The sequence below is a fragment of the Dendropsophus ebraccatus genome, chromosome 9 (genome assembly GCF_027789765.1).
Source record: "Dendropsophus ebraccatus isolate aDenEbr1 chromosome 9, aDenEbr1.pat, whole genome shotgun sequence".
NCBI lineage: Eukaryota > Metazoa > Chordata > Amphibia > Anura > Hylidae > Dendropsophus > Dendropsophus ebraccatus.
Window position 1 is genome coordinate 34,096,728 of NC_091462.1, and position 27,655 is coordinate 34,124,382.

General features: G+C 41.3%; 1 protein-coding gene across 8 annotated transcripts in view; it reads left to right on the plus strand.

Annotated features, from left to right (window-relative positions):
- The window catches only part of RAPGEF4 (Rap guanine nucleotide exchange factor 4), a 239,326-nt gene that overhangs the window by 118,590 nt on the left and 93,081 nt on the right, over window positions 1-27,655 (plus strand). For 4 of the 8 annotated variants that reach the window (XM_069982933.1, XM_069982934.1, XM_069982939.1 and 1 more), the window contains 4 exons: window positions 18,558-18,627; window positions 20,560-20,621; window positions 25,696-25,776; window positions 26,720-26,826. In XM_069982933.1, coding sequence (XP_069839034.1) covers window positions 18,558-18,627; window positions 20,560-20,621; window positions 25,696-25,776; window positions 26,720-26,826 — 320 coding nt within the window. Of the gene's footprint in view, window positions 1-486; window positions 506-18,545; window positions 18,628-20,559; window positions 20,622-25,695; window positions 25,777-26,719; window positions 26,827-27,655 lie in introns of those variants that run through there. The other 4 variants (XM_069982941.1, XM_069982935.1, XM_069982938.1 and 1 more) reach the window with 4 other exon arrangements.

A 27,655-nucleotide genomic window follows, 5' to 3' on the forward strand; every position in this document is an offset into this window, starting at 1 on the left:
CATAGTCTGTCTGGTGAGGCCCAGATATCATCATAGTCTGTCTGGTGAGGCCCAAATATCATCATTGTCTGGTGAGGCCCAGATATCACGATAGTCTGTCTGGTGAGGCCCAGGTATCATCATAGTCTGTCTGGTGAGGCCCAGGTATCATCATAGTCTGTCTGGTGAGGCCCATATATCATCATAGTCTGTCTGGTGAGGCCTAGATATCACGATAGTCTGTCTGGTGAGGCCCAGGTATCATCATAGTCTGTCTGGTGAGGCCCAGGTATCATCATAGTCTGTCTGGTGAGGCCCATATATCATCATAGTCTGTCTGGTGAGGCCTAGATATCATCATAGTCTGTCTGGTGAGGCCCAGGTATCATCATAGTCTGTCTGGTGAGGCCCAGGTATCATCATAGTCTGTCTGGTGAGGCCCAGGTATCATCATAGTCTGTCTGGTGAGGCCCAGGTATCATCATAGTCTGTCTGGTGAGGCCCAGGTATCATCATAGTCTGTCTGGTGAGGCCCAGGTATCATCATAGTCTGATAAGGCCCAGATATCATCATAGTCTGTCTGGTGAGGCCCTAGTAGAAAACATTTAGGAAACCCTGGTTCATATGACTGTAATCAGGATTTCTGAGTAAAAAGCATACTACATCCTGAAAGGACTCTTAGAAGCAATAATGAGAGTCCTATTTACCCCGCCCACACATAGTGATTGACAACTTTTTTTAGCATTATGTGTGTAGAGAGGAAGCTGTGAATCATTTTGTGTGGGTGGGATATTTGGGACTCCTTTGGTCTTTTCTAGGAGTCCCGTCAAGGCCTTTTACCATGAAATCCTTCTCTAAATCATATAAACCTATATATCACAAAGCTCAGCTTCTCTCTTTGTATCATATCCTGCCTTCTGATAGTGAAACAGGAATTACAGGTTCACGTTAATCACGTGTTCCTATGCAGAATGGTTCCACTGAAATAAGATGGACATTCCATGATCGCTTGGTAACAGTTTTCCATGTTACATTGCTAACCTTTAAATGTTCATACGGACAACAGTGATATGTTTCCTTGGTACTGTGACTATGTGCTGTCCATTGACTCTTCTTAGACTGTGATTCTTTATATAGATTCTCCCCAGCACAGCTTGATGCAACAGAGCTTTTCAATAAGCATTTTGTTCTGTATGGAATTATTTATAAGGGATTTTTATTATTAGCCCAATGCATCAGTAGGGATATACGCATAGGTCATCTTTTTCATTATAACTATTTAGAGTGTGAAAGAACCTACGCTTAGGGAGGAATTAACCAGTTGATTTGTGCCACTTTTTTGGATGTTTGCTGTATTTGTGGGAAGAACTTTTTTTCACAAATTTTTTTTTTCCCCATCTTTTTTTGAAAAATCGCTATTTGGGGTCTATTTGTTGTGTCACGTAAAGATAGTCTTCTCTGTACAAACTCATCCTGTGTTAAACAATAATGATAGCAGCGCTTTTCTGCTGTAAAGATCGTCCAAACAGGCCCTCCCACAGCTTCCCACGGCCGCCCTGCTCGTTGTCTGTGCGTGTTATTAACGTGGAGGAAGCAAGTGCTGACCTGACCAGTCAGGTCCTCCTCTACATTGCTATGTGTAATACGGCCCTAAAACCTCTTTAACATAGGCCGATTATTGGGTCCATGAACAGTCATTCCCAATAATTGGCCAGTGTAAAAGGGTCGGTGATCAGACACTAAACAAGCAAACGCTCAATCACTGGCTGATTAGATCTTTTGTACAGTCATTTAGCCCTTGTAAAAGCGTCTTAACCAGTGTTGAGTGAGCATGCTCGGGTATGCCGGCATACTGACGGAGTTCTAATGTGTTTTGCAGAAACCTATAAAAATTTTTGGTTCTAATTTTTGATTAAATATCCCTTAAAGGGTCAAAATATTCTAAAATTACAACGGAAATTTGTAATAGGTTAGCCAGGCCCCCCTCGACTCAATCAGTGGGACACCTGGTTAAGTGCTTGAGTCTCCCATTGATTTCAGTGGGGTTCGTTACTCATGTCGAGCACTAAATCATTTAAATGCTCGCTCAACACCAGTCCTAACACATCATATATAATTTACCTAAGAAAATAGACCCACAGTGGTTTGTAAGCTGGGTAACAGGGACAGTAAACCGAACTTTTGCAACCAGTACCAGGCAAGGAAAATACAGAAACAGGAAGCATCAAAAGAGGCACAGAGGCACATGACTAGAACATAACTTTGCCTGACATATCTACTCGGATGGCCCATAGAATATTGTATAGAGTTTTGGGCAGCTGTTTATAAGAAGGATATAGCCAAATCGGAGCAAGTTCAGAGGAGGGCAGCCAAAGGCTATAAAGGGAATTAGTGAATGGCATTGCTAAAAGAAGATTTGGAGAAATGTTGGAGAAAAGTTTTTGTTTGGAAAAAGATGATTTAGAGACAATATAAGGAAAGAAGCTTTCACCATAATCTTAGAAGTTTTTTTTTTCATTATTATTATTATTATTCTTTCGATATATTTGAAGTCAGAAAGGATTTTTCTCCTACAAAGTACTTGGGATTTTTTTGCCTTCTTCTCGATACTGTAGAAATATAGGTGTTACCTAAGAGAGGGCCACTCGGGAAGAAATATTTATTACAATCTGGCACTAACATAATACTGGGAAAATGGCGTACTCCAGGAGGGCTTTTGTTCTCCGACATGATCCTGCCCTGGTCCCACTACCTTGTCCCAAACTTTCTAACCTCCTATGAAATATCTTGCCAACAATCTATTCTTGAGCATTGATATAGCCATTATATCCTTATGTAGTTGTATGTTAATGGCTTATTTGGTCACACATTTACCATCAACAGATCCCTTCATCCAGTGGATTTTTTGTAAACACTGATATAAAATATTTCTCAAAACTTTACTATTGGATTAAGGCGCTCATTTGTGCTTACACAGTAATCTTTTTACTATGTTAAAAATAGCTATGTAATCCCCACTCTTCCCTGTTGGAGTATGTAGATGGAGTGGCATTGTGATGTTTGGTGAGCATTTCCCCTGCCACGAGTTGTGTGACGCACAAGTTATGAACTGACAGCTGTCAGTTTCAAGGCATGCGAATTAAGCGTCTCTGGTAATGGAGGTGACATGTTATATCTCCAGGAAGAAGGCTGCTGACCTACCTTTGCTTTGGCAGTCGCTGCCAGGAGAATAACGAGAGGCAGTGACAGCTGTACGCGCATTCATTTGCCTGCCGGTCAACTGGAAGGAAGACAATTGAGAGTGGTTGACTAACTGCATGCATTTGTTAGGGAAGTTGAAAAAAAATGAGGTTTTGTGTACACAAATTGGAACAGACAAGAGGTTAATTATAAGATGATACAGTCTTTCTCTTGCGAGTTATCGCCTTTTCTTTGTATTTGTGCACGACTCTTTTACCATTTTAAAGACCCAGTAAGGAGTGTATATCTGCAAAATACATTAAAAATGAAAGATTGTTTTGAAGTATCATTATAACACCCAGAGAATTATTTTTAATTGTGGAAGTATTGATTGGTCAAATACCTTTTTTTTTTTTCTTTAAAAATTTTTTTTCACCAAGCAAATTTTGTAAAATCAAATGTGTACCAGGGACATAATAAACTTTCAATTTCGGTATAAATGACTTTCTTTAGGGTAAAAAAAAAAAACACCCTTAGGCTATGTTCACACAATGTATATTTTCGTAAAACCATGGCCGTTGTAGAACGGCCGTGATTATTGCGGAAAAATACATTACATAGCCGCCTATGGGATCCCGGCCGGAGCGTATACACATAGTATACGCTCCGGCCGGGATCTCTTGCGGTGCCGCAAAGAACTGACATGTCAGTTTTCTGCGGCCGCAATTGAGTGAATAGCTGCCGCAGAAACCCTGTCAGTGCACACTTTGGAGCGAGTGGATCCGGCCGCAAGCTCCATAGTGTGCTGTGGGGAGTTCTGATGCGGACGTGCAAGGATGCGCCCGAATCAGAACACTGCAGCGCGAAAGATCATCCAGCTGGTACTGCAGTACCGGCCGGGATGATCTTTTTTTTTAGAAACCGGCCGTTCCGCGACCCAGCCGGGTCACGGAATGGCTGGTCTTATACGCTGTGAGAACATAGCCTTATATTGCTGTACAGTTCTTTTCCCAATCTCACTAATCGATCGGAACACTTCCTGTTTCCTCTCTAAACTGTGGCCATGCTGTGTACCACGCAACATTGCACATGCTTTCACAACCCCTCTTGCTTGCATACACAGTGGAGACTAACTGCCAATACTGCTGGAACAAACCAGGAGATTTCAGTTGAACTGAGCATGTGTGACCTCCTTAGTGGATTCAATAAGGTGGTCATAATCAAAAACAAAGGAGATGCATGTTCCAGGTAAAACCCCCTCAAAGGACAAGAGGGCACTGCCTCCGCCTGGAGAAAAAAAGGTTCAATCTCCGGAGGCGACAAGCCTTCTTTACCATGAGAACTGTGAATCTGTGGAACAGTCTACCACAGGATCTGGTCACAGCAACAACAGTAGAGGGCTTCAAAACCGGCCTAGACAAGTTCTTAGAGCCAAATAATATAAATGCATATGTATAGAACCTATCACCCCTCCCCCTTCCCTGTATCCATCCCCTCCTTGGTTGAACTTGATGGACATGTGTCTTTTTTCAACCGTATTAACTATGTAACTATGTAACTATGAAAGATTAGCAGTGTAACAGTTAATTAAAAAAAAATGCTTGTACATTATAATTGTGGAGAATTAGTACTGAGGCCTTTACCCGCAAGAGGAGTGATTGATTAATTTCAAGACCAGGTAGTCAATGTAAATAATTGCTGCTTGCACATTATATTTTTTCTACTGATGTTTATGGAATTTCCTATTGTCTGGTCACCATACTGGCTCGTAAAAATTTGCAGAATTTTGGTTGCTACTGCTCTAGAGGGCGCTTAACCTGAACAGTCCTAGCCCAACAGCCTACGCTCTCTCTTTTTTTGGAAGTCTTGATGGGTGGAGCCCAGACAGTTTCTGTAGGATAGCTATGGCAATTGTTTTACCTTAGGTTAATTGATCATTACCAGGCAAAGTGGTTTACTAACAGTGTGTTTAGAGGGTTAACATAAACCTCCCGCATATTGTAATAAGCACAACTACATACCAGAGTACATGGAGGGCAGATTGCTTTTACAATATAATCTTACATTATGCTTTCTTCTCCTATTATACCTTGACATTCAGTTTTTTAGCCTCAGCTGTTGCATTATAGTTATGTGTTTCCCTTTAACTAGCTCACATAAAGTTTCTTTAACAATGTGTTTCCTGTTCATTATAAGATTTCTCCATCTTAAAAGAGCCATCTATTATATCACATTTCACCTTTTTTAAAGTATAAAATTATTTTTTTCTCATTTCTCATTTGGAACAAGAGAAGCCACCAGAAATAGAATCTGTTCTGTACGTGCTTGTAAAACGCTTGAGAGGACAGAGACGAGAAGTCTTGCTCTGTTGTCACAGTACAGGTAGCACATGGTAATTGGAATTCTGTCTGACATTGTACTGTTAACATCAAGCTATGCATTGTAAGAAAAATCAGGAGTTGCTAAAATGTTGCTCTCTAGATTCCAGAAGCGCCGCTGTGTGTTCATTACTGACAGGGAGGCAACATTAGGCTGAAACGCTTACCGGTAATTACATTGAACTTTATTAAATCCGATCACTGACAGGTCACGTAGCCGGATGTCAGTGTTTTGCAGGGGATACATGCCAATATGAGCCAGTATATCATGGATGTTTCAGTGAAATGTTTTTAGCATGAAGTATTTTACAGGTTGGGTATAATTAAAGCGAATGTACCACTAGGTAAATCGCTTTGTGTTTTTTGCAACATAATGGCGAGGGGATGCCGATGCCATGGTGATGGTCTATTCCCGAGCACCAGCTAGGCATGAAATACTGGAGGCGGCCCAACCAGCCCCTGGTGTGGTGATCTCCCCTCTGTAATGCAGCTCCATTTTTTTCTTATGGAACCATGTCACAGAGTGGCGGGGGTTATGCCACACTGGGGGCCGGGAATAGACCGACGCCGTGCGCAGGAACCGGGCGGCAGCTCAAGGACTAAGCCACTGGTATCCCCCTGTCAGCGCTGGTCTGTTAATGTAAAAACACAAAGCGATGTACCTAGTGGTACATTCGCTTTGAATTCTACAAATTGTGTTGGTCTCCTCTACTGTCTCATCTGTTTATTAGGGAAACAAAAAGCCCCTTTCTTGCAGAGGGTTCGACTACGGTATAATGTGTATGGGGTTCTCCTGACCGACCATTGACAGGGGTCAGGCATGTAGGAATATCACTGCCTTAGCCCTTTGTTCTGGAAAAGTTAAGCTGCAATCAGAACTCTCTGGCTTTGGCTTTACCCTCTCCTCCCATAGAGAACACCAGATCGCTCTGTCATGCTGAACGTTCAGATGGTCAGGAAAGGATAGGAGCCACATGGGAATGATGACTGACAGCTGTATGTTATTGGAGGTCTATGGCCACCTCTAGACTCGTACACTATGGGTCTTACCAATTGAGAGTGTGTCCCCACACTCTCTGACACTATCCAATCAGAGTTGACAGTCCCCCAACTGGTAACATCCAGTTGGTTATTGAGTCCTAGATTCCTATTCATTCTACGTTATTTTATGAGATTGACATTGATTCATCATCACATACGCCATTTTCCATACAATTAACTACTAACATGGTTTCAGGCATTTGCTGGAGGTCCCTGCCTAAAATGAAGGTCTTACTGTATAAATAGCCAAGTGTCTGGAAACTCTGTCATCCCCTCTCATGCCTCCCACTATTGTCCTCATACTTTTTATCTTTCTGTCCCTGTCTCCTCATCCTTTTACTCATCGTTCTTGGAATGCTTTTACTAGATATTTTCTTTTTATATTGTTTTTTATTAATAGTTCCTGTTCTAACTTGGAGTTTCCTCTATGACCGCATAAGATATTCCATGGGTAGTCTACGCCCCTGGATGATTACTGCTTATACAGCTATTGTTATACAATGCTTCCAATGAATGGATTGCCCGCTGATGTGAAATTGTAATATACACTAATATAAGTGCAAAATGGGCCTGACCTTTTAGGTCACATGAAATTATGATGAATATAATTATGGGATATTGGGAAGAATTGATATGAATATATTTATTAGGAGCAGCATATGTATTTAGCAGCTTGCTGAGAATATATTGTATCAGTTTTCATTTTAAAGGGAAGCTGTCATATTTTAAAAAAAAATCCAATTTGATGCATGCATCATGTTATAGGGGCAGGAAGACATATATAGATCTATGGAAATGTTCTGACATTACTTGTGATTTATTAATGTAAAGCTCTGCTCATTGTGGGCTTAGTCATATGTCATAAGTAGTCATATGGGTGGTCCTACTTGGTGATGGACAGCTCTCTATAGGAAAATGTCAACAAAGATAGTTGTCGATCACTGAATTCACACCGCCCACTTGACTACTTAGCACAGAATGAACAGATTCATGTGAATAAATGACAAATTAATTTTGTTCAGTTTGACATTGTGGGTTCTCATGCCATTTTTTATTTACAGGCCTTAAAGAGATTGTCCAGTCAAAATAACAGATTTCCTATCCACAGGATAGGGGACAAGTAAGAGATGGTGGGGGCCTCAGACCTCGGTGCCCCTTGCCGATCCTCATATTGTGCCCCTGGCTTCTTTGTTATCAATACTGTGCGCACAGCATGTGACCCGTGTCTCTATTCATTCCTTTGGAGTTGCCGAAAAGAGCCAAGTAAGCCAGAAAGTTCTTACTTGGCTCTTTCCAACATCTCTATTCACTCCTATGGAGCCACCGTAATAAGCAGAGTAAGCTTACTTAGTTCTTTCCGGAGGCTCCATAGGAATTAATAGAGCCACAGGACACATGTAGTACCCGCGGCTGTATTCATAACAAAGAAGCCAGGGACCCCAGCGATCTCTTACTTGTCCCCTGCCCTGTGTATAAGAGACAAATTAATTTTGCCCGGACAACCTCTTTAGGCTATGTCAGAATTGTGATACAACATATGACTTCGGAATGAGATGACCTTTTCTTTGGCTCAGATGGCCTTGAGACAACTCTACCATACAAAATATAACATACATTTGCATACTTAGGTGTGAAGTGTCCTATATTGTATTGGAAAACTATAATTAATTACATGACTGATGACATCTTAAAGAGGCAGTGTCACAACAAAATTTTTTTAGGCTTTTTATGTTTAAATCAACTTTAAACATGTGGTCATACTCCCTCTGTGCTAGCATTTTGTCGTCTTTTTCTCTGTTAAAAAAAAACAGACCAAACACAGGAAGTCCGAGTCCTTTGCGAGCTTACACAAGGAAAGACACCTGTTCTTCATGCAGGTTGTAAATCAACTGAGGGCAATTAACTAAGGCTTATTATATTATTAACTTTTGCTGACTATATTATCAACTATGCTACTTACCAGGAGACAACGCCCTTTGTTATGCAACAATTTAGTCAGTATACTGTGTGGTTAAAAAGGTTTTAGTGCTGTGTGACAGGAGAGCTGACCATACAATGTGAGTACCCCCAAGATTCTCTACTACTGAATGTGGACATGCAGCAGCTGTACACATGCACAGCAAAGACTTATGCCACTCCGTACACACTCTCAGGAATGACTGTCAATCAATACCAAGCCATGTCTGTGAGCGTGCAAAGGACTGTGTTTGGTCTCTTTTTTTAAGAGAAAAGACCAAATATCGGCACAGAAGGAGCATGGAGCGCAGTTTGACAAGAAGGGCAATACCTAGTGGCCATATGTATAATGTTTAGTTAAACATATAAAAAGTATTTTGCAAAACTGTTTGTGATCATGACCCTGTTGGTTTCTTTTAAAAAAATTTTGCAACGGTGCCTCTGTCAGCTCCCAGGCTCCACCTAAAATGCTGACACTGTGCTGTAGTTGGCATCCCCCTAGTGAGCGTGGTACATTTTGGTAATTTGTCCGTGGAGTGGATTATGTGCAATCTGAGGTCTCCTACTGTAATGAAGAGTCAAAGAGGAGCTGTTTGTGCCACACTCTGCCACACCTCACCACTCCTTACTCCTCCCTCTTCTTCATGAATAATCATTGCTGCCCGGCCTCCTGCTTGCTCAGCTGTCAGCCATTACCTGCCAACAGAGGACTGAGCTGCAGTCAGAGACACTGGCTGACAGCTGAGTGGGCAGGAGGCTGGGCAGCATTGATTATTCATGAAGAAGAGGGAAGAGGAAGGAGTGGTGATGAGTGGCACAAACACTGCATCACAACTCCTCACTTTGAAATAAATATTCTAGTCTGTCAAGTTTAGATATTGTATTTTTTACATAAACATCTCTAAGTAAGCTTTTCCTAACTAGCCATAGAGAAAGGTGAATAGTGCATCACCTGGATGACTGCTTCCCCCCTAGGGCACACAGCCTTACATTAGTTTACTGTAGCATAGGTTATCCTGATAGAAATGTTACTGAGATTTCTGACAGTTCACATTGTCATAATGAACGTCCGTTAATTTAAACTAACGGCCGTTGTTTGCTATTAAATAATGGCTGTCATTATGATGGTGTATACGGTTAACATAGCCCTAAAGGAGATGTCCGGCCATTTTGAAAATCCGGAAGCCGGCAGAGGCGAGAGGGAGTTTGATATTGAGTATGCACTTAGCTCGAGACTCCCTTTGGAAGGCATTTTCCTCCAAGTTGTGATGCTTGTGCCGCCCCAGTCACTGACTGGCTGAGCAGCCGGTCCATTACCTGGGACATGACGTGTAAACCCCAGAGATCCCAGAGCCCACTGGAGACCCGAGGCCGGTCCCACCACTCACCATGGGCATGGGGACAGGTAAGTTCGTACTTGTTATCAAATTCCCCCCTGCCCCTGCCGGCTGCTGGATGTTCAAAATGGCCGGACTTCTCCTTTAACATGTATTAATTAAATTTTATGGGTATCAAATATGAGGATGGATATTACATGATCTCAGTGGTGGCCATATATGTGAGCTCATCTATTATAGTAAATGCATGATCCTGTAAAGACCAATACTCACTCTGTAGTTTCAGTATTTTGTATGGTACTTCCACCCTCATTGCACCAATCTGCCCCAGATGGCCCACTTTTCCTAACATACATTAAGGCAGTGTTCTGCAGTGACGTCATTTCTGAGCTCAATACTGCAAAGCACTGTTCATTAAAAGAGGCGGGCCCGTTCAGGGCGAATCAGTGCTTTGATGGTGGTAGTCCCACCCCCAGTGCACCAAACTGCCTAATTTACATATATAATAAAATACAAATTTCCAAAAAGCGGTGCTGAGGATCAAGGTAAGAAAATTACCTTCATCCTCAGCTCCCATTGTGCTATAGGGACATAACAGCTTTTATGCTTCTAAGCCCCTGATCGTTTCCCTTTAAGAAGAACACCAACAATTGACTTAAAAAATGTTTTTTTTTAAAATATATATATCTTGAATATACCATGAATAGAACTGAAAATCTGTCACACAAAATTCTGGTCCGGATAAGGGGGTGATCTTTTTGAGAGGTTTTACAGTATCACATTATAAATTTTAAAGGACAAGTGCCATGAAAAGCTTTTTCCCAGTAATTGAAGCACATTACAAAGTTATATAGTTATATAACTCTGTAATATGCTTCAATTACCTATCTGCCTCCCTTCCCTGTCTTTTCCCCCATCCACCCCCCCACCAGGAAGTGTCCTAACTCGCACAGACCTAATGACTGTCGTCACCGTCACCAGGCAGCTCCTTCTTGTGAGGATGAGTCATCAGCAGGAGGGCTGCTCTAGGTCCTGTTACAGCAGCCCCCCCTCCCCAGTCCAAGTGATGGCTTGCAGTTGTTCAGCCAATGGAAGCTGAGCAAGCTGAGTCACCTGACAAGGCAGGGGAGGGGGAGGCTGGTGTAACAGGAGAAGGAGCTGAGAGAAGAGCTTGGTGATGGTGACGACAGTAATTAGGTCTGTGTGAGTTAGGACACTTCCTGGTGGGGGGTGGAGGGGGGAAAGACAGGGAAGGGAGGCAGATAGGTGATTGAAGCACATTACAGAGTTATATAACTTTGTAATGTGCTTCAATTACTGGGAAAAAGTTTTTCATGGCACTTGTCCTTTAAGGACAACCAGTGTCGTGAGATAGAACAAATTCAAAAGGTGGATGATGGGTGGAAAACGCACTTCCAGGTAGTGAGGGGAGAGTTGGGAAAAGAAGTAGGGGAGAAGCACAACTCTATAGGCCATAAGAAAATATACACTTCCCATAGGGGAGGGGACGAGGCCTGACCCCTCAATAAGGAGCAGTAAATAGCAACAGGGTCCCCATAGCTGGTTGAGTGCCCTCCACAAAGTACCACGTTTTTATCCATGTGTGCATTAAATTTGTGTATTCAGTGTAAATTCATGACTCTTTTTTATTATTTGTATCTCTGACACTAGTGTTGTCTTCACTATACGCGTCCGCTAAATTCATTTTCCGGGTAAAACATTCACATATGATTCAATGACTTCATTGTCTACAGGCCACATACATCTGATTATGAAGAGACTGCGGCGAGAAAACGAATATTACACAATAATTTAGAACTACTGAGGCGTGCACCAATAACTTTATACATGCATCAATACTCAATTCCTCTTGTTATCCTAAAATAGCTCATTATGGAGATACAATATCTAAAGAGAGGAGCTTGATCAAAAAACTGCAGATTTCATGATAAGGGGCACCGACCTTTGGTATGTAAATGTGGACAAACTCATTATACATGTCAAATGACAGAAATTATTACAAATGGGGACTAAATGAATCGTTGTAGAGAAGCCGGAGACCGTGATTGAATAGTGGAACTCATCATGACTTTATAGAACACGTTCTGCTCTTACCTAAATGGAAGCAGTCTTGTATGTATGTATACAATCAAATCACACTGGGACTTCCGACAAACTCAGTCATCTGTACTGAGAATTCTGTATTAGCTACGTGAGGTTCAGGAGAGGCTGTATTCAGTTTAAACAAAATGGTGTGAATTGAGGTATACTATAAAAGGGTTCTTAAAGAGACTCTGCCAGCAGGTTTAGGCTGTCCTATCTAAGGGTAGCATAAACTAGTGACAGAGAAGCTTAACAGAATGATGTATTACTTACATTGTTCTGTGCAGATGATACAAAGATATCCTCCTAAATAACATGGACAATAAGTAGTCCTCTCCATTATGTGCGTGAGCCCAGTAGTCCTCAATATTCATAAGAAGCAGAAAACTCCACCCACCAGCGGATAATTGGCACTTATCTATCCATGCTGTGTGTAGGCATCTGTCAATCAGCAGCTGGAGGGTGGAGGGAGGGGTGTGGCTAGAATCCAATTCTCCTGCATATTAGGAGAACAGACGAACAGAATGATGTAAGTAATACACCGATCTGTTCAGCATTTCTGTCACTAGTTTATGCTGCCCTCATTTAATGCGGATTAAACCTAGTGACAGATTCCCTTTGAGTGATCATCAGAAATGTCAGGGAAATTACAGTCTTTCTTTGGGTATGGCCCGATTGCCAGATTTATGGCAGATCGAGGGACCAGCTGGGAGACCAGCTTCGGCAGCGTAAGAGTGTTCAAGATCTAGAGGCCCAGCTGCAACATCTGTGGGCAAATGTGCTACAGGAGACCATCATTTTACATATATTGTAATTACTTATATCATCATTACATCACACTAATAAAGTTCCATTTGATTCCAACAACTCCTTCTTGGTAAGTTATTTTTATGTCAATGAGAATATATATATATATATATATATATATATATATATATATATATATATACATGTATATATATACATATATATATATCATGTACACAAGCGTCCCACATGAGTTCTATAGAGTCTCAAATCTGTATGTTCCCTCAAATGTCATATTATAAAACCATTATCCCCTTGAAGAATTTCTTCTAGAAGAAAATAACTCTGAAATGCACTGTAAGAAGTAACATATGGTCACACAAGGAGTGCCGGAGAGCTGTAGTACAGAGCCGTAGGACCTTCTTGTGCATATGGCTTATGTAAGACCAGGGAATAAACTTCGAACAGTAATGTATGTTGAATGTCAAAGTCAGCTACATTTAAGTGAATGGGATTCAGCTGCAATACTGGATATAGCCAGTAGTGGCACTTCTTTCTAGAAAGAATAAAATATTGTAATTCTGGACAAACCTTTTAAGTATTTATTATTTCTCTTCACGTCTGCATTGGAAAGGCAGCATTTGCTATACATAGTCATGTAGTGTCTGTAATACATATATACTGAATGGTATACAAGGCTATATCCTGTAGGCATTATGAGATATGGAAGTGACACTATTGGCAGGCCAGCTGACCATCAACAGATTACCATCAGTTCCATAGTCCTGTTTATTTGAAGGATTATGATTGCTTCCATTTATCACCACTTTTAATCTCGCAAGTCCTCTTCCAATGCATCTGAAAGCTTGTCTAAGAAATTAATGCATAGATTAGAGGGGTTTAGTGCTCACTGCTGTAAAATCTATAGAGCGAAAGGACACATGAGGTCAGAAGCTTAAAGTTCCCCTTTATGACTGCTAGGACTCTCAGACAAGTTACTTTAGCAGTCCGGGTGCAAATTGGCTTAGACTTAAAGTGAATGTTCACCTGCTATTATGATTCCTAGGTCCAACATTTCCTGCTGATTAATTTCTTAATATACCAGTCAGAACAGCTCCCTACTTGCTCCCTACATAGAATTAAGTGATATAGTTTTGGCTAAGAGTGTGGGCAAAATTTTTAACTTGATTCCTTCCTTCTGAAACAGACCGCTAGGGATCCCGTCCAGAGTGTATACTATGGGCCACATGTATCATCCGGCGAATGGATGATTTTCGGCGGAAAGTGCCGATTTGCGTCTTTTTTTATTCAAAAATGGCGGATTTGCGAATAAAATATTCGCAAATCGGCACTTTCCGCCGAGTACGCCAGGGGGCGGAAAGGGGGCGGAGAAGGGGCGGAAAGTGGGCGGAACGGAGGGCGCGGACTCAGAGTCCGCGCGATTTACCATCCGTTCCGCAAAAATGTAAGCCGAAAACCTACTCCAGTCCTCAGCTGGCGTAGGTTTTCGGCGGTGCGCAACGGCGCGCACGGGATTTATGTAGAGGCAGTCCGCCTCTACATAAATCTCCGTAGCGCCGGAGCTGCGGGGGCATTTTTACGTCCGGCGTAAAAAACGCCGGACTTAATAAATGCCTCCCTATGTGTATACACTCCGGCCAGGATTAGATAGAAGGCAGCACTATGTAAGCTATGTAGTAATCACGGCCGTTGTTGCAAATTGGCAACAACGGCCGTGATTATTACCTAACTTACGTAGTGTTAACATAGCCTAAAAAATCAAAACATAGCATAGATAGACAGTATATGTTATGGGAGATGTATAACTATAGCTAATCATTGACTGACTCACCTACTATATCACTACTCTACTGGTAATTATGTCTTCAATGGCAATCTACCAATGAAGAGACATAAAGAGAAAGAAGGGAGCTTGGTGTGGAGGAGAGGGGTCTGGTAGATGCCAGGAGGGATTTGATAGGTGATGATTAGAGATGAGCGAACCTCGAGCATGCTCGAGTCCATCCGAACCCGATCGTTCGGCATTTGATTAGCTGGGGCTGCTGAAGTTGGATAAAGCTCTAAGGTTTTCTGGAAAACATGTATACAGCCAATGACTATATCCATGTTTTTTACATAGCCTTAGGGCTTTATCCAACTTCAGCAGCCACCGCTAATCAAATGCCGAACAATCGGGTTCGATGGACTCCAGCATGCTCGAGGTCCGCTCATCTCTAGTGATGATCTAATAGGGAATCAGCCACACAGTAGAGATGTTCATCCTGCTTCCATAGTAGAGAATGTAACTACTGGTCTGAGTGGTGATCACATGACCCAGCTGCAAATATTAAAAGCCTCTGCATGTAAGGATGTAGCTGAGCTGGAATGAAATGGATTACACTGCAAATATATTGCTGGTTAGTAAACATTGTAGGTAAAAAGACATCTCTGGGATGCTTAGGGGACCATCCCAATGACTTCGGGTACAGGCAGAATGAAAACGATGACAGGTTACTTTTAACATTATACAAGTATGTGTGATATAAGTGGTGATACCATCAGATAGTTATGCGCACATATACCGCAGAGCACCCACTTTAAAGGACCATTAGTGACTACTTGTCAAAGCCATATGGAGGGAAATAGGATTGAGAGTCTAATTAGTTTTACTTCCAATATGATTGGATATAGGGCAGGAATATGAGATGCTCTTGAGAGCGAGAGGTAGCACGATTATGGTAAAAGTCAAGAAATGTTTCTGTAGAAAAGCTGATGGATTTATGAAATAGCCTAGCTGTGAATATAAAAGAGGTTAATACAGTAATGGAATGTAATAGACATCAGGTTATCATGAATATAGAAAGGCCAATCAAGTGGGACCCCGGCTATTATACTCTGCACAAAAGGGCACAATCCGTGGGCTGAGCGCTCCTTATCACCCGCTCTCGTATCCCAGCTGGGATTGCTCCCAGAGCTCATAGGAGATTTTACATTCGGTTAAAACACTGATTTGTTCTGCAGATTTTCTTTTGAATCCTGAGAGGCAGCCTTACGTAACACTTGCTATTTTTACCATTGCGTCTACCTTACCGGGCACGGACGAAACAACATGAACTGTGTAGCCTATAAAATATAAAAGACTAGGAGAACGCTTCACGCCAATATACTATATCTAATTCTTTCATTAATCATTATAATTTATGTTATTGTATCGGGTGCATATACTGCCATATCTAGTAGTAGCCTATACTGTATGTGCCGCTTTCCTGTGAAGTTGCCTAAAAAAGAGCATATTATTCATATATCTATGGTAGCGTATAGCTTGTAAATGAGGAGATTTGGGAATCTGAGAAGAAGTTGTTGCAGACTTTGGGTCAAGATGACGCACTGAATTTAGAGACAAAGTGAGAGATTTATCAAACATGGTGTGAAGTAAAACTGGCTCAGTTGCCCCTAGCAACCAATCAGATTCCACCTTTCATTTTCCAAAGAGTCTGTGGGGAATGAAAGGTGGAATCTGATTGGTTGCTAGGGGCAACTGAGCCAGTCTCACTTTACACCATGTTTGATAAATCCCCCCCCCTTTGAGATCTCTCGTACCATCTGACCTTCCAGTATTTTAATGGGTTCGTCTGTTAGACTGGACCGCAAAGTGGGCAGTCTGTTAGACTGGACCAACAAATGTGTTGGTTTTTCTGGGAACACTTGTGAAGACTCCGGGTCAGATCAGGGGCCAGACATAAACTGTATTATTAGAAATTGGTGATAAATAATGCAGACAAAGATGGAGGATTGAGATTAAAGTGCTGAGCCTGCTTTCAAGGAAAGTAGATACAGCATGTAGTCTAGACAGTGGTCTATGAGCGTAAAGTATATCTGTCACAAGAAGAAACTTTTCACAAGTCACAAGGACATGTCAAAAGTTTTATCGGTCGGGGGCTGAGTGTTTGAGCCAGTAAAGAAATGCCATATGACATATTAAAATTTTGTTTTTTTTCCTGAAAGTGGCCCTTAAAGGAGAAGTCCAATACAACTAATAAATTAGAAGCAGGCAGGGGGTTGTGGTAACATAATAAACAAAGTATACCTACCTGTCTATATGCCCCCTGCAGTGCCGCTCTCATATCTCTCTGTGTACGTCATGTCCTGGCTCTTTCTGTTGCAACCTCACGGCTCCGCTAATGGATTGCCTGCTCAGCCAGCCAGTGACTGCAGCGCTGTCCTGCCCCAGTCACTGATTGGGTGATCAGGCAATCCATCAGCCATGTATGTAATGTTGTAGCAGCAAGAGCTGCAGGGCACAGTGATGGGTGAGTATACTTTCTTTATTACTTTCCTTTATTACTTTTCCAATCATGTGAAACTGTCCAAATGAAAAATGAACCGGTTTTCAGAAAATTATATAGATTTGTTATTTACTTCCATTCAAAAATCTCAAGTCTTCCCATACTTATCAGCTGCTGTATGTCCTGCAGGAAGTGGTGCTTTCTTTTCAATCTGACACAGTGCTCTCTGCTGACATCTCTATCCGAGACAGGAACTGTCCAGAGCAGTAGTAAATCCCCATAGAATATCTCTCCTGCTCTGGGCAGTTCCTGACATGGACAGAGGTGGCAGCAGAGAGCACTGTGTCCGTTTGAAAAGAAAACAATATTTCCTGCAGGACATACAGCAGCTGATATGTACTGGAAGACCTGAGATTTTTAAATGGAAGTACATTACAAATCTATAAAACTTTCTGAAACCAGTTGGTTTGAAATTTGAAAGATTTTTTCTGGACAACCCCTTTAACTTTCACTTTCCTAATAGGATCTAGAAAAATAATTTTTCTAAGGCAGACAACACCATTCCTTGGACGTTGGGGCCCTTAGGGTTAACCATGTAGTTATTAAAGTCATTCACCATCTCGGCGGGATTCCTGTTAATCCAGGCTGCTCGGTTTATTGATTGCTTACAAAAACTCATTGGCCGATGTAAATCATTAAAAGTGACAGTGTGTCTGGGAGATTGCAGCCCCATCCTGGTTATATGCGGCTAATGCTTGTACTACTCGGGAAAGGAGCTGTCACATTATCCCATTTGAAAGGATTAGATGGGCCATAAATATCACTGCCGTTCAGCTTACACCTCCCTGTGCTGGAATTCATATTCCATCTAAAAGGGACGATGTCACCTCTGGTGCCGAATACTCTCAATAATATGTAGTCACATGACTATAGTGTGGATACAAACAGTGTCACAGGTAGTACCGCTATAGAGAGAGGAGGAAGGGAATAGATGTAAAGTTAGGAAACAATCACTTAGGATTTCTGGTGCCAGAAAGTGGCAGAGATCTGTAATTTACTTCTATTAAAATATCTCATCTTCCAGTACTTATCAGCTGCTGTATGTCCTACAGGAAGTGATATCCTTTCAAGTCTTGAGAGCAGAAGAGGTTTTCTATGGGGATTTGCTACTGCTATGGATAGTTCCTGACATGGACATAGGTGGCAGCAGAGAGCACTGTGTCAGACTGGAAAGAATACACCACTTCCTGCAGGACATACAGCAGCTGATAAGTTCTGGAAGACTGAAGATTTTTTAATAGAAGTAAATTACCTACCTATATAACTTTCTGGCACCAATAAATTTGTAAGAAAAATTTTCTTTGTGAACTACCCCTTTAATGTGTACAGTCTCTTACTGCTGAGAAGTTTCAAGGATCAAATGCTTACAAGACAAAAAGTAGTGCCGGCATTAAAGTGGAACCACATGTTTTTAAATACTTCTATTCTCTATTGTTTTTTTTTGTGATCATTGTTACATATTTCATGTTTGCTTTTAATGTCTTTTCAGAAATATCGACAGTACATGGCTGGTTTCTTGGCTCCTCCATACGGCGTTCTTGAGACCGGCTCTAATGACAGTAAGTGACTATGATCAATTATAAGATGTTTCCTATCTTTTCTGGTCAGTTGTACCCATAGCCTACCATAATAAATAATACAAGCCAGTCAGGCAAAATTTATAGTTCATCTATCTATCTATCTATCTATCTATCTATCTATCTATCTATCTATCTATCTCCCATCTATCTATCTATCTATCTATCTATCTATCTATCTTCTATCTATCTATCTATCTATTTAATCTCCTGTCTGTCTATCTATCTATTATCTATCTATCTATCTATCTATCTATCTATCTATCTATCTATCTATCTATCTATCTCCTATCTATCTATCTATCTATCTATCTATCTATCTATCTATCTATCTATCATCTCTGCTGACACCTGTTTCTTGTTTTTTGAAAAGTATACAGTACAGCTCTTTTGCACATTGTCACGTTGTTAGTAAACTGCCCAGTATCCCAGTATATCCGTAGCCTTGCATGCTACTATGAGGGGCAGCTATAAGGGTGGTAGTGTTCATAGTTGCCACTAGGGCTTGAAGCCTATTGGGCTCTACCACCGGATTGTAAAATCGGGATCAAGTCCTGGGCTATCTTTTCAGTGGGATGGAGAGTTAATTATTGAGTTCATCAGTAGTGTTGAGCGGACCTGTCAAACTGTTTGTTTTTAGCAACATTCTCTGATCCAATTGGCATTTGATTCCCCGTGGCTGCCGAAATTGGATGCAGCCCTGGGATTGCCAGGAAAGCATGGATGCAGCCTATGGCTATGTTCACACTATGTAATAACAACAGCTGTATTTTATAACAATGGCCGTTGTGCAAACAACAGATGTTATTTTTGAAACAATGGCCGTTATTTGCACAACAACGTCCGTTGTTTTTACATAGTGTGAACATAGCCTTTGGCTGTATCCATATTTTGCAGGACTCCTTAGGGTGGCATACAACTTTTGCAGCTATGGGGATTCAAATGCCGAGCATTCGGGATTAAAGAACGTAGTCAAACTCCAACAGTTTCACAAATCCATTTAACACTATTCATCAGTCATGCAGCTTTCTATTCGCAACAATCTGCACAGAAGGGCTATAGGAGGGATTTATCAAACTGGTGTAAAGAAGAACTGGCTTAGTTGTCCTTAGCAACCAATCAGATTCCACTTTTCTTTCCTTACAGACTCTCTGAAAAATGAAAGGTGGAATCTGATTGGTTGCTAGGGGCAACTGAGACAGTTTCACTTTACACCATGGAGGAGATTTATCAAACATGGTGTAAAGTGAATCTTGCTCAGTTGCCCCTAGCAACCAATCAGATTCCACCTTTCATTTTCTAAAGAGTCTGTGAGGAATGAAAGGTGGAATCTGATTGGTTGCTAGGGGCAACTGAGCCAGTTTCACTTACACCATGGTTGATAAACCTCCCCCTCCATGAGTCTAACTCTTCCACTATTTTGCACACTTTGCCTTTTTTGCCAGTTTCTCTGTGTAAGAGTACTTGACCGTTGACTTTTTAAGTCTCTTGTGGTCTTTATGTCTATAAAAAATATTGTTCATGCCCCCTGCTGTTATTATGGGTGTCTTCCACTCTTGGATGAGCCCAAAGTAGACAATATCTCATAACCTAATTTTTCTCTCCCAGAAAAATGGGATCTGGAAAGTCTGTATCCGTACACAACCCGGCAAGAACCCTCGATGAAGCGGCATGACTCGATTAACCTGCTCTTATGTGTAGTAAAATCATTAAATTGAAGAATTCTAGGGAAAGTGGCAAAACAAAAAACATTTATTACAAGGGACTAAGTAGGACAGATCACCATAGGAGTACTCCAACCCTAACAGCACATTCCTTCGCTGTTTTTTAACCTTCAAACATTTTCAAAGCCTCACCAAGAAATACATTCTCTTTACACCTGGTCTCTGTAACAAGTGTTTCATCTTCTTCTAGGGATATCCGACAAAGAAAACATGAACAGCGGTATGTGCTCGGGATCGAAAAACTGTAACAAGGTAAAGAAAAAAATATTTATTTTATAACACAGATTTTTAGAATGCCCCTGCTTTTTTTCTCTTCGATGGTCATTCAGCCATCAGCCCTGATTTTTTCAGTACTTTACATGTTTGCTTTGCAACCCCTTTTTTTTTAAATCAATATATTATGTCCCTTTCCTAAATGCAAAAAGACAAAATTGATCAGCTTTCTTACAACACCATTCACACTAGGCAGGAGCACGTTGCTATAGCTGAAATTGCAAACACAAAAAAATGCAACAGCTCACTGCTAACGGCAAGACAGACCCAATACAGATCTAGAAATCGCTAAAAGCAGCCCCTCAGCTACTAAAAAAAACTCCATAAAAATAATAAGGCTCTTGGTTACCATTTGCAAATAGTGTGAACCATCCTACCGTGATGAGGTGGCCTCATGCCCAGAATGGACTCTACAGTGTACTTTGGCCTCTCCATGGCATATAATAAGCCTATGCTCTGGGCATGCAGGAGCCATCTAATATTAGCAAGAATAACCACCTGGGTGGGATGGGTGGCGTGCACGACCAGGTAAAGGCAGCCACGCCCCCCATCTGGAACACAACGGATGGAAATAATGTTCACGTTGTGGCAGCCTATGGTCCTTGAAGTAAAAAAAATAAGTGTATATAGTATGCAATGTAAAAGGCCTATAGGGTGGTGTATTACACAGGGGTCATTGAACCACCCCCTTAGGCTTTGTGGTAAGCATATTACATTGTATACATTTTATCTGGAGTGTTCCTTTAATGCAGTCACAGTTTAATCAAATTTAACTATACAGATCTATGACCTGGCCCAATCTTCCAGTTGGCTTTAACTGGGTATGGTTCTGATGGTTTAATGAATATTATTTCACAAATATTATTTTTTTCAAGCAAATGTATCTCTAGTACTTTGTTTTTGTTTTGTTTTTTTTTGTACAAAAACACAATGACGCAGGCACGGGGATGCTGATGGTGTGGTCTTTTTTTGAACTGCCACCTGGTTCCCGCGCACGGCGCCAGTCTGTTACGGAGCACCGACCCGGCATGAAGCACTGGGGTCGGGCCCGTCAGCCCCCCAGTCTGACGAAACCCCCTCCCCCCTGTGATGCAGCTCTATTAGAATTAATGGAACCACATCACAGTGGAGAGGGGGACCCTCACACTGGGGTGGTGGGCCTGCCCCCAGTGCTTCATGCCCGGCCGGTGCTCGGTAATAGACCGGGTGCTGGTTCAAAAAAAGGACTGTGGCACCAGCATCCCTGCACCAGCACCTTTGTTTTCATGTGCAAAAGAAAGCTATATACCTAGTGGTACATTGGCTTTAAGAACATGTATAAAACAACAGACTGTTAGGTAGATGCTTGATTCACCTAGGTGTGTATTTGTCTTCTTTGGTTCACAATAAAACAATGATAAAATTTTGCCTATTAGACTAATGTTCTCCGTTGTCTAAATGGCCTTTATTTACTGACCATATCCTTATCGAGAGCCTCTCCCTGCATGTTTATTAGAGACTCATCTAAAATATAGTAACAATGAAAAATAGAAGCACCAAGGGCAGTATATGATCTCACTGGGATATGCTCCAAATATGAGCTGTTGAATGGCAGATCCTTTTACCACTATAACCCGATCTAAAGCCTTTTAGGTTACAATGCCATAATGTCTTTAGTTGGGCGATTTCTTTGTAATTTGTATAAAACAGCTGTGGTTTGGCACCACAATTAAGGCTGGCTTTTGCAGCTATTATTATCAATAGACAGACATGATTTTGCTCTACAATCTTGACGTGTCAATGTAGGCCTAGGCTGTATTCTGCAATTTTGCTAAAAATTTCAGGAACCCCCCCCCCCCAGGTAAATTGAACTGGTTCTTATCTGGCATGTTTTTATAGGACACCTATTAGATATTAGTAGTTTATAACCCTAGAGGAAAAAACAAGTTGTGAAAAAAAAAAATTTTTTTTTATTTTTTTTTTTTTTTAGATATTCTGTATATTATGGCTTACAATTTCTATTGTTCTTATGTTATTATTGTTATTATTATGTTATTATTATAGCAACTATTTTTTTATGATTAGATCCATCCTGGTCACCAGAGTTTACCGTTTATATTCGTTGAAATAATCAGTGAAAAATAAGTCCAACCTTTTACCTGGCTTTGGAGTAGTGATTTATAGGGGATTTCTGGAGAAAACCATACTGTGTCATAGAGTAGTATGCACCATGGTGACTTTTTTTTCCACACGTCTTTATCGTTTTCTTACGATTCTAATTTCAGTAAGGTCACAGTATTGCATACTCTTTACATATAAACGGGTATTGGATGATTCCATCATGATCGGGACCTCTAGTCGAACAAGGATTTAAGTCAGAGGTTTATGTCCCAGTTGTCATTGATTTATCATTGTGTAACCTATGGGGTTGTCATCCTAGATAAAAACCTTCAATGGACTTGTAAAATCTCTAGTGTATGGCCTATTTATGTGGATTTTCCTACAATACAAAGTAAGTGCAAGAAGACTCTAACCTGCTGTTATGTTCCCAGGGACGCTTAGAATGAAGGTAATTTTCTTACCCTTACCCTTAGCATCATCTTCACTTTATTAAATAAGCAAATTAGGCAGTTTGGTGCACTGGGGTGGGACTAAGGCCTTGGTGCACTGATCCACCCCTTTTTATCTGGTGCTTTAAAGTGATTAGAACCAATTCTGCTTCAATATTCATGAGGAGGGGCGGGGCAAATCAGTGCACTGAGAGAGGTAGTCCCACCCCCAATGCACCAAACCACCTAATTTACATATTTAACCCATAGCTGCACCAGGATGTTATTGAACGTCCTCGTGCCGCTATGGGAGTTCAGAGGGGGGTCGCGCGGCGACCCCCCTCTGAACTGCCGCGATCCCGGGTGCCGCATGTAGCCCGGGATCGCGGCTATTAGCGGGCACGGTCCGATCGCCGTGCCCGCTAATTAAGTACTTAGAAGCAGCTGTCAAAGTTGACAGCTGCTTCTAAATACTTGCTGATATGCATCCCTGGTGGTCTAGTGGGGGGATCGCCCCCCTGTGGCACGATTGCGGGGGGGGCGATCCCCGCATCCATCCGGGGCCGGGGTCTGCTCCGTAATGGCGCTGATCCCGGCTCGGCATTCTATTGCTTTTGGCTGCAGCAGCCAAAAGTAATAGAACACCGATCTCATGGATTCATGCAGTATAACTATACTGCATGGATCTCTATGAGAGATCAGAGTGCATATACTAGAAGTCCCCCTGGGGGAATAACCCTAACCCCAGTGGGGCTTCTAGTATATGTGTAAAGTAAAAGAAAAATGTATTTTTAATAACACAAAATCCCCTCCCCTAATAAAAGTCTGAATCACCCCCCTTTCCACATTTTATAAATAAAAATAAATAAATAAATTAATAAACAAACATGTTTGCTATCGCCGCGTGCGTAATCGCCCGAACTATTAATTAATCACATTCTTGATCTCACACGGTAAACGGCGTCAGCGCCAAAAAATCCCAAAGTGCAAAATTGCGCATTTTTGGTCGCATCAAATCCAGAATAATTGTAATAAAAAGCGATCAAAAAGTCATATATGCGCAATCAAGGTACCGATAGAAAGATCACATCATGGCGCAAAAAATGACACCTGACACAGCCCCATAGACCAAAGGATAAAAGCGCTATAAGCCTGGGAATGGAGCGATTTTAAGGAACATATATTTTCTTTAAAAGGTTTTAATTTTTTACAAGCCATCAAATCACATAAAAATTTTACATGTTACATATCGTTGTAATCGTAACAACTTAAGAAACATATATAACGAGTCAGTTTTACCCCAGGGCGAACATAGTAAAAACAACCCCCCCCCCCCCAAATAAAAAAAAAACATTTTTTTTTTCAGTTTCACCACACATATAATTTTTTTCTGGTTTCCCGGAACATTTTATGTAAAAATTACATCTGCCATAGCAAAGTACAATTAGTTGCGCAAAAAATAAATGCTCATTTGGGTCTCTAGGTGGAAAAATGCAGGCGCTATGGCCTTATATACACGAGGAGGAAAAAAACGAAAACGCAAAAATGAAAACTGGCTGTGTCCCCTAAGGGTTAATAAAATCAAGATATACCAGAAACACTGCTGAGGATGAAGGTAAGGCAATGACCTTCATTCTCAGTGCCTGATGTGCTATGGAAACCTAACAGCAGGTTAAAGTCTTCTCAAGACAAGGTAGGCAATTGCAAGAGGTAGTAGAGGCAGTGAATATGAGGAGATGGGCTTCCTAATTCTTGGCACTTGCCATGTTGGGGAATGCCCCCTGGGCACTTGAGCCTCATTTACATATTAACAAAAATGCTTATATCTAGGCACTATAAAAGACGATAGAAATTATAAACATATGCCAGGAATCGTGATGACTACCCTATCTAGCGTTGTGCTTATTTAGAAGCTGACAGGTCCACATTAAAGCAGTGGGTACATTATGTGAGTGTCCAAACCCATTAGGCCCTTTTGGAAAAATAACCTTATCAAGAATCTGAGGCAAAGCTTTGTTTATTTTAGTAGTGTCATATTCCGCTAATATGTTTGACTGAACCATTATATTGTATATTATAACACTTTACACTTTGGAATTTTAGCTGTTAAATTCCTTAAATGCACTTGGCCTCATTGTGTAATATTACGGCACTCGTGTTGTTACTAAGTGCTGCGCTCCATCACTTAACATTTATCAGTTTTCCCTGTAGCTTTACAACCCAGTGGCCATGAGCTGTGTTAACCATAAAATATATTGACATATTATGCTCTTTTCATTTCCCATAAGCTCTAGTTATAATTTATAAATTTAAGCATTTTAGTTTTTCCCTTTTTTACTAATGTATAATTTATCTATTCTATCATTTTAGTTCGTTTTATATTTTTGTATATGCCATCACTTTGTTTTCTCAGAGACCAGTTCATTTTATGTTCTCATTAACCTGATTCTTTCTTTCTCTTGATTGCTAATATTTTTTTTTTCTTTTGTATTTATGTTTATTTTCGGTTACGTCTTATTTTTCAGACCCCACTCATTGAAAATCAAAACACGCCTCGTCCAGCTAAAACCATTACAGAGGTAATGGGATGTCGGGAAGTGGCTAAGGTGCATACTGATATCAAGGCTTCCTTATCAGGATATTAGACAAGGCTCATGCTATATATTAAAATGAAAGCGTTTAAAGGGTTTACCCCAAGATTACCCACTTCCACAGAATGCAGGATTACAGGCTGCTCTGTGAGGGTCCAACTGCTGGGACCACCACCGATCATGAGAACCTAGGTTATTTTACCTCTAAATGGAGTAGCAGTGTGTATGCCTTACTGCTGCCCAATGGATTTTCTATGACACCTCAGAATACTTCTGAGCAAAGAACAGGGCTATGCTCATTGCTTTATTAAAGTTATATTACTTTGTAATATAACTACATTAAAGCGAATGTACTATCAGTACATTCCCTTTAAGTTTTGCACATGAATAGAACAAGAACGGCATGGGGAAACTGCTGCTGCTGTGGTCCTTTCTCTGAACCGCGGCCCGGCTCCCACGCACAGTGCTGGTCTATTAGAATCAATGGAGCCGCTTCATAGAGGGGCGGGGTTTCCTCCCACTGGGGGGTTGCCGCCTCCAGTGCTTCACCCCTGGCTCGTGCTCGGTAATATAGCGGCAGCTCCGTTCTAGTCCTGTGCAAAAATTAAAGCAAATATACTGATGGTACATTTGCTTTAAAATAAATGTACAATATTGGACTTGCTATTATTATAACGTACGTTGAGTAGCGGCAGTAACTCTCTGATGCCACTAGTGTTCAAGTCAGGAACTGCAGGGCTATCCAAACACTGCCCCCACCCCCCTTTGATAAAATTAGACAACCATAGCACACTTGCCTTGATTTATTTTGGCGGACCGTTATTTTGTCATTCTATGCAGTTAAAAATATATATTTATATCAATCTATCATCATTTCTAAACATTTTGATCCTCAGTAGGGGATGTGATCTATTTTTGTGTCTTTTACTTACTTTTATTTTCCTATGAAATATTCAAGGTCCCTTCCGAACGGATCCTTAGAGCTGGGAAGACGTTACGTAATGCTATCCTGTCCCGGGCACCGCACATGATCAGAGATCGCAAATATCATCTGAAAACATACAGGTAAGCAATAAGATTATGGTCAGAGCATAAAGAAGCTCAGAGTCCTGTACCTACATACTATGGCCAAGATTGAGTACTCTGTTACGGTGGGTTCACACTACGGAATTCTCGTGGATGAACTCTGCGGAATTCCGTCGTCTGTCAGCGCACACGGCCGCGCGCCTTTTTGCCGGCTCCATAGGCACCATTTTATGGGCCGACGTATTCCGCTATCCGCCGAAAGAAGTGACATGTCACTTCTTTCGACGGATAGCGGAATACGCCGGCCCATAGAATGGTGTCTATGGAGCCGTCGAAAAGGCCCGCGGCCGTGCGCGCTGACAGACGACGGAATTCCGCGGAGTTTATCCGCGAGAATTCCGTAGTGTGAACCCACCCTTTATCCGCGAGAATTCCGTAGTGTCAACCCACCCTTATTCAATGTCACTCACAGTCAAATAAAAGCAAAATACGGCTGAAAAGTGAAAAGTCAAAATAAAATAATGTTTGAGGGTGCGCTTACACCTACAAGATCTGCAGCAGATTTGATGGTGCAGATCTGATGCTGTTTTCAGTTATTTAGATGAAATCTGCTGCGAATCCGCTGCAGATCCGGTACGTGTGAACATACCCTGAAGGGGTAAAAAAAAAAAGGCTGTTTTTTGTAAGAGTAGGTGGTAAATAATGAGCATGTTCACTATTTGGACGTTCATTATCGATTACAGATGTTATTCTGTATGGTATTTGCACTGCCGGCCAATTTCCCATTGACTTCAATGGAGCACATTATTATATTTAAAATACAGCCACATATTTTTACCTCAAAATTACAGCTGTATTTTGCTATTCT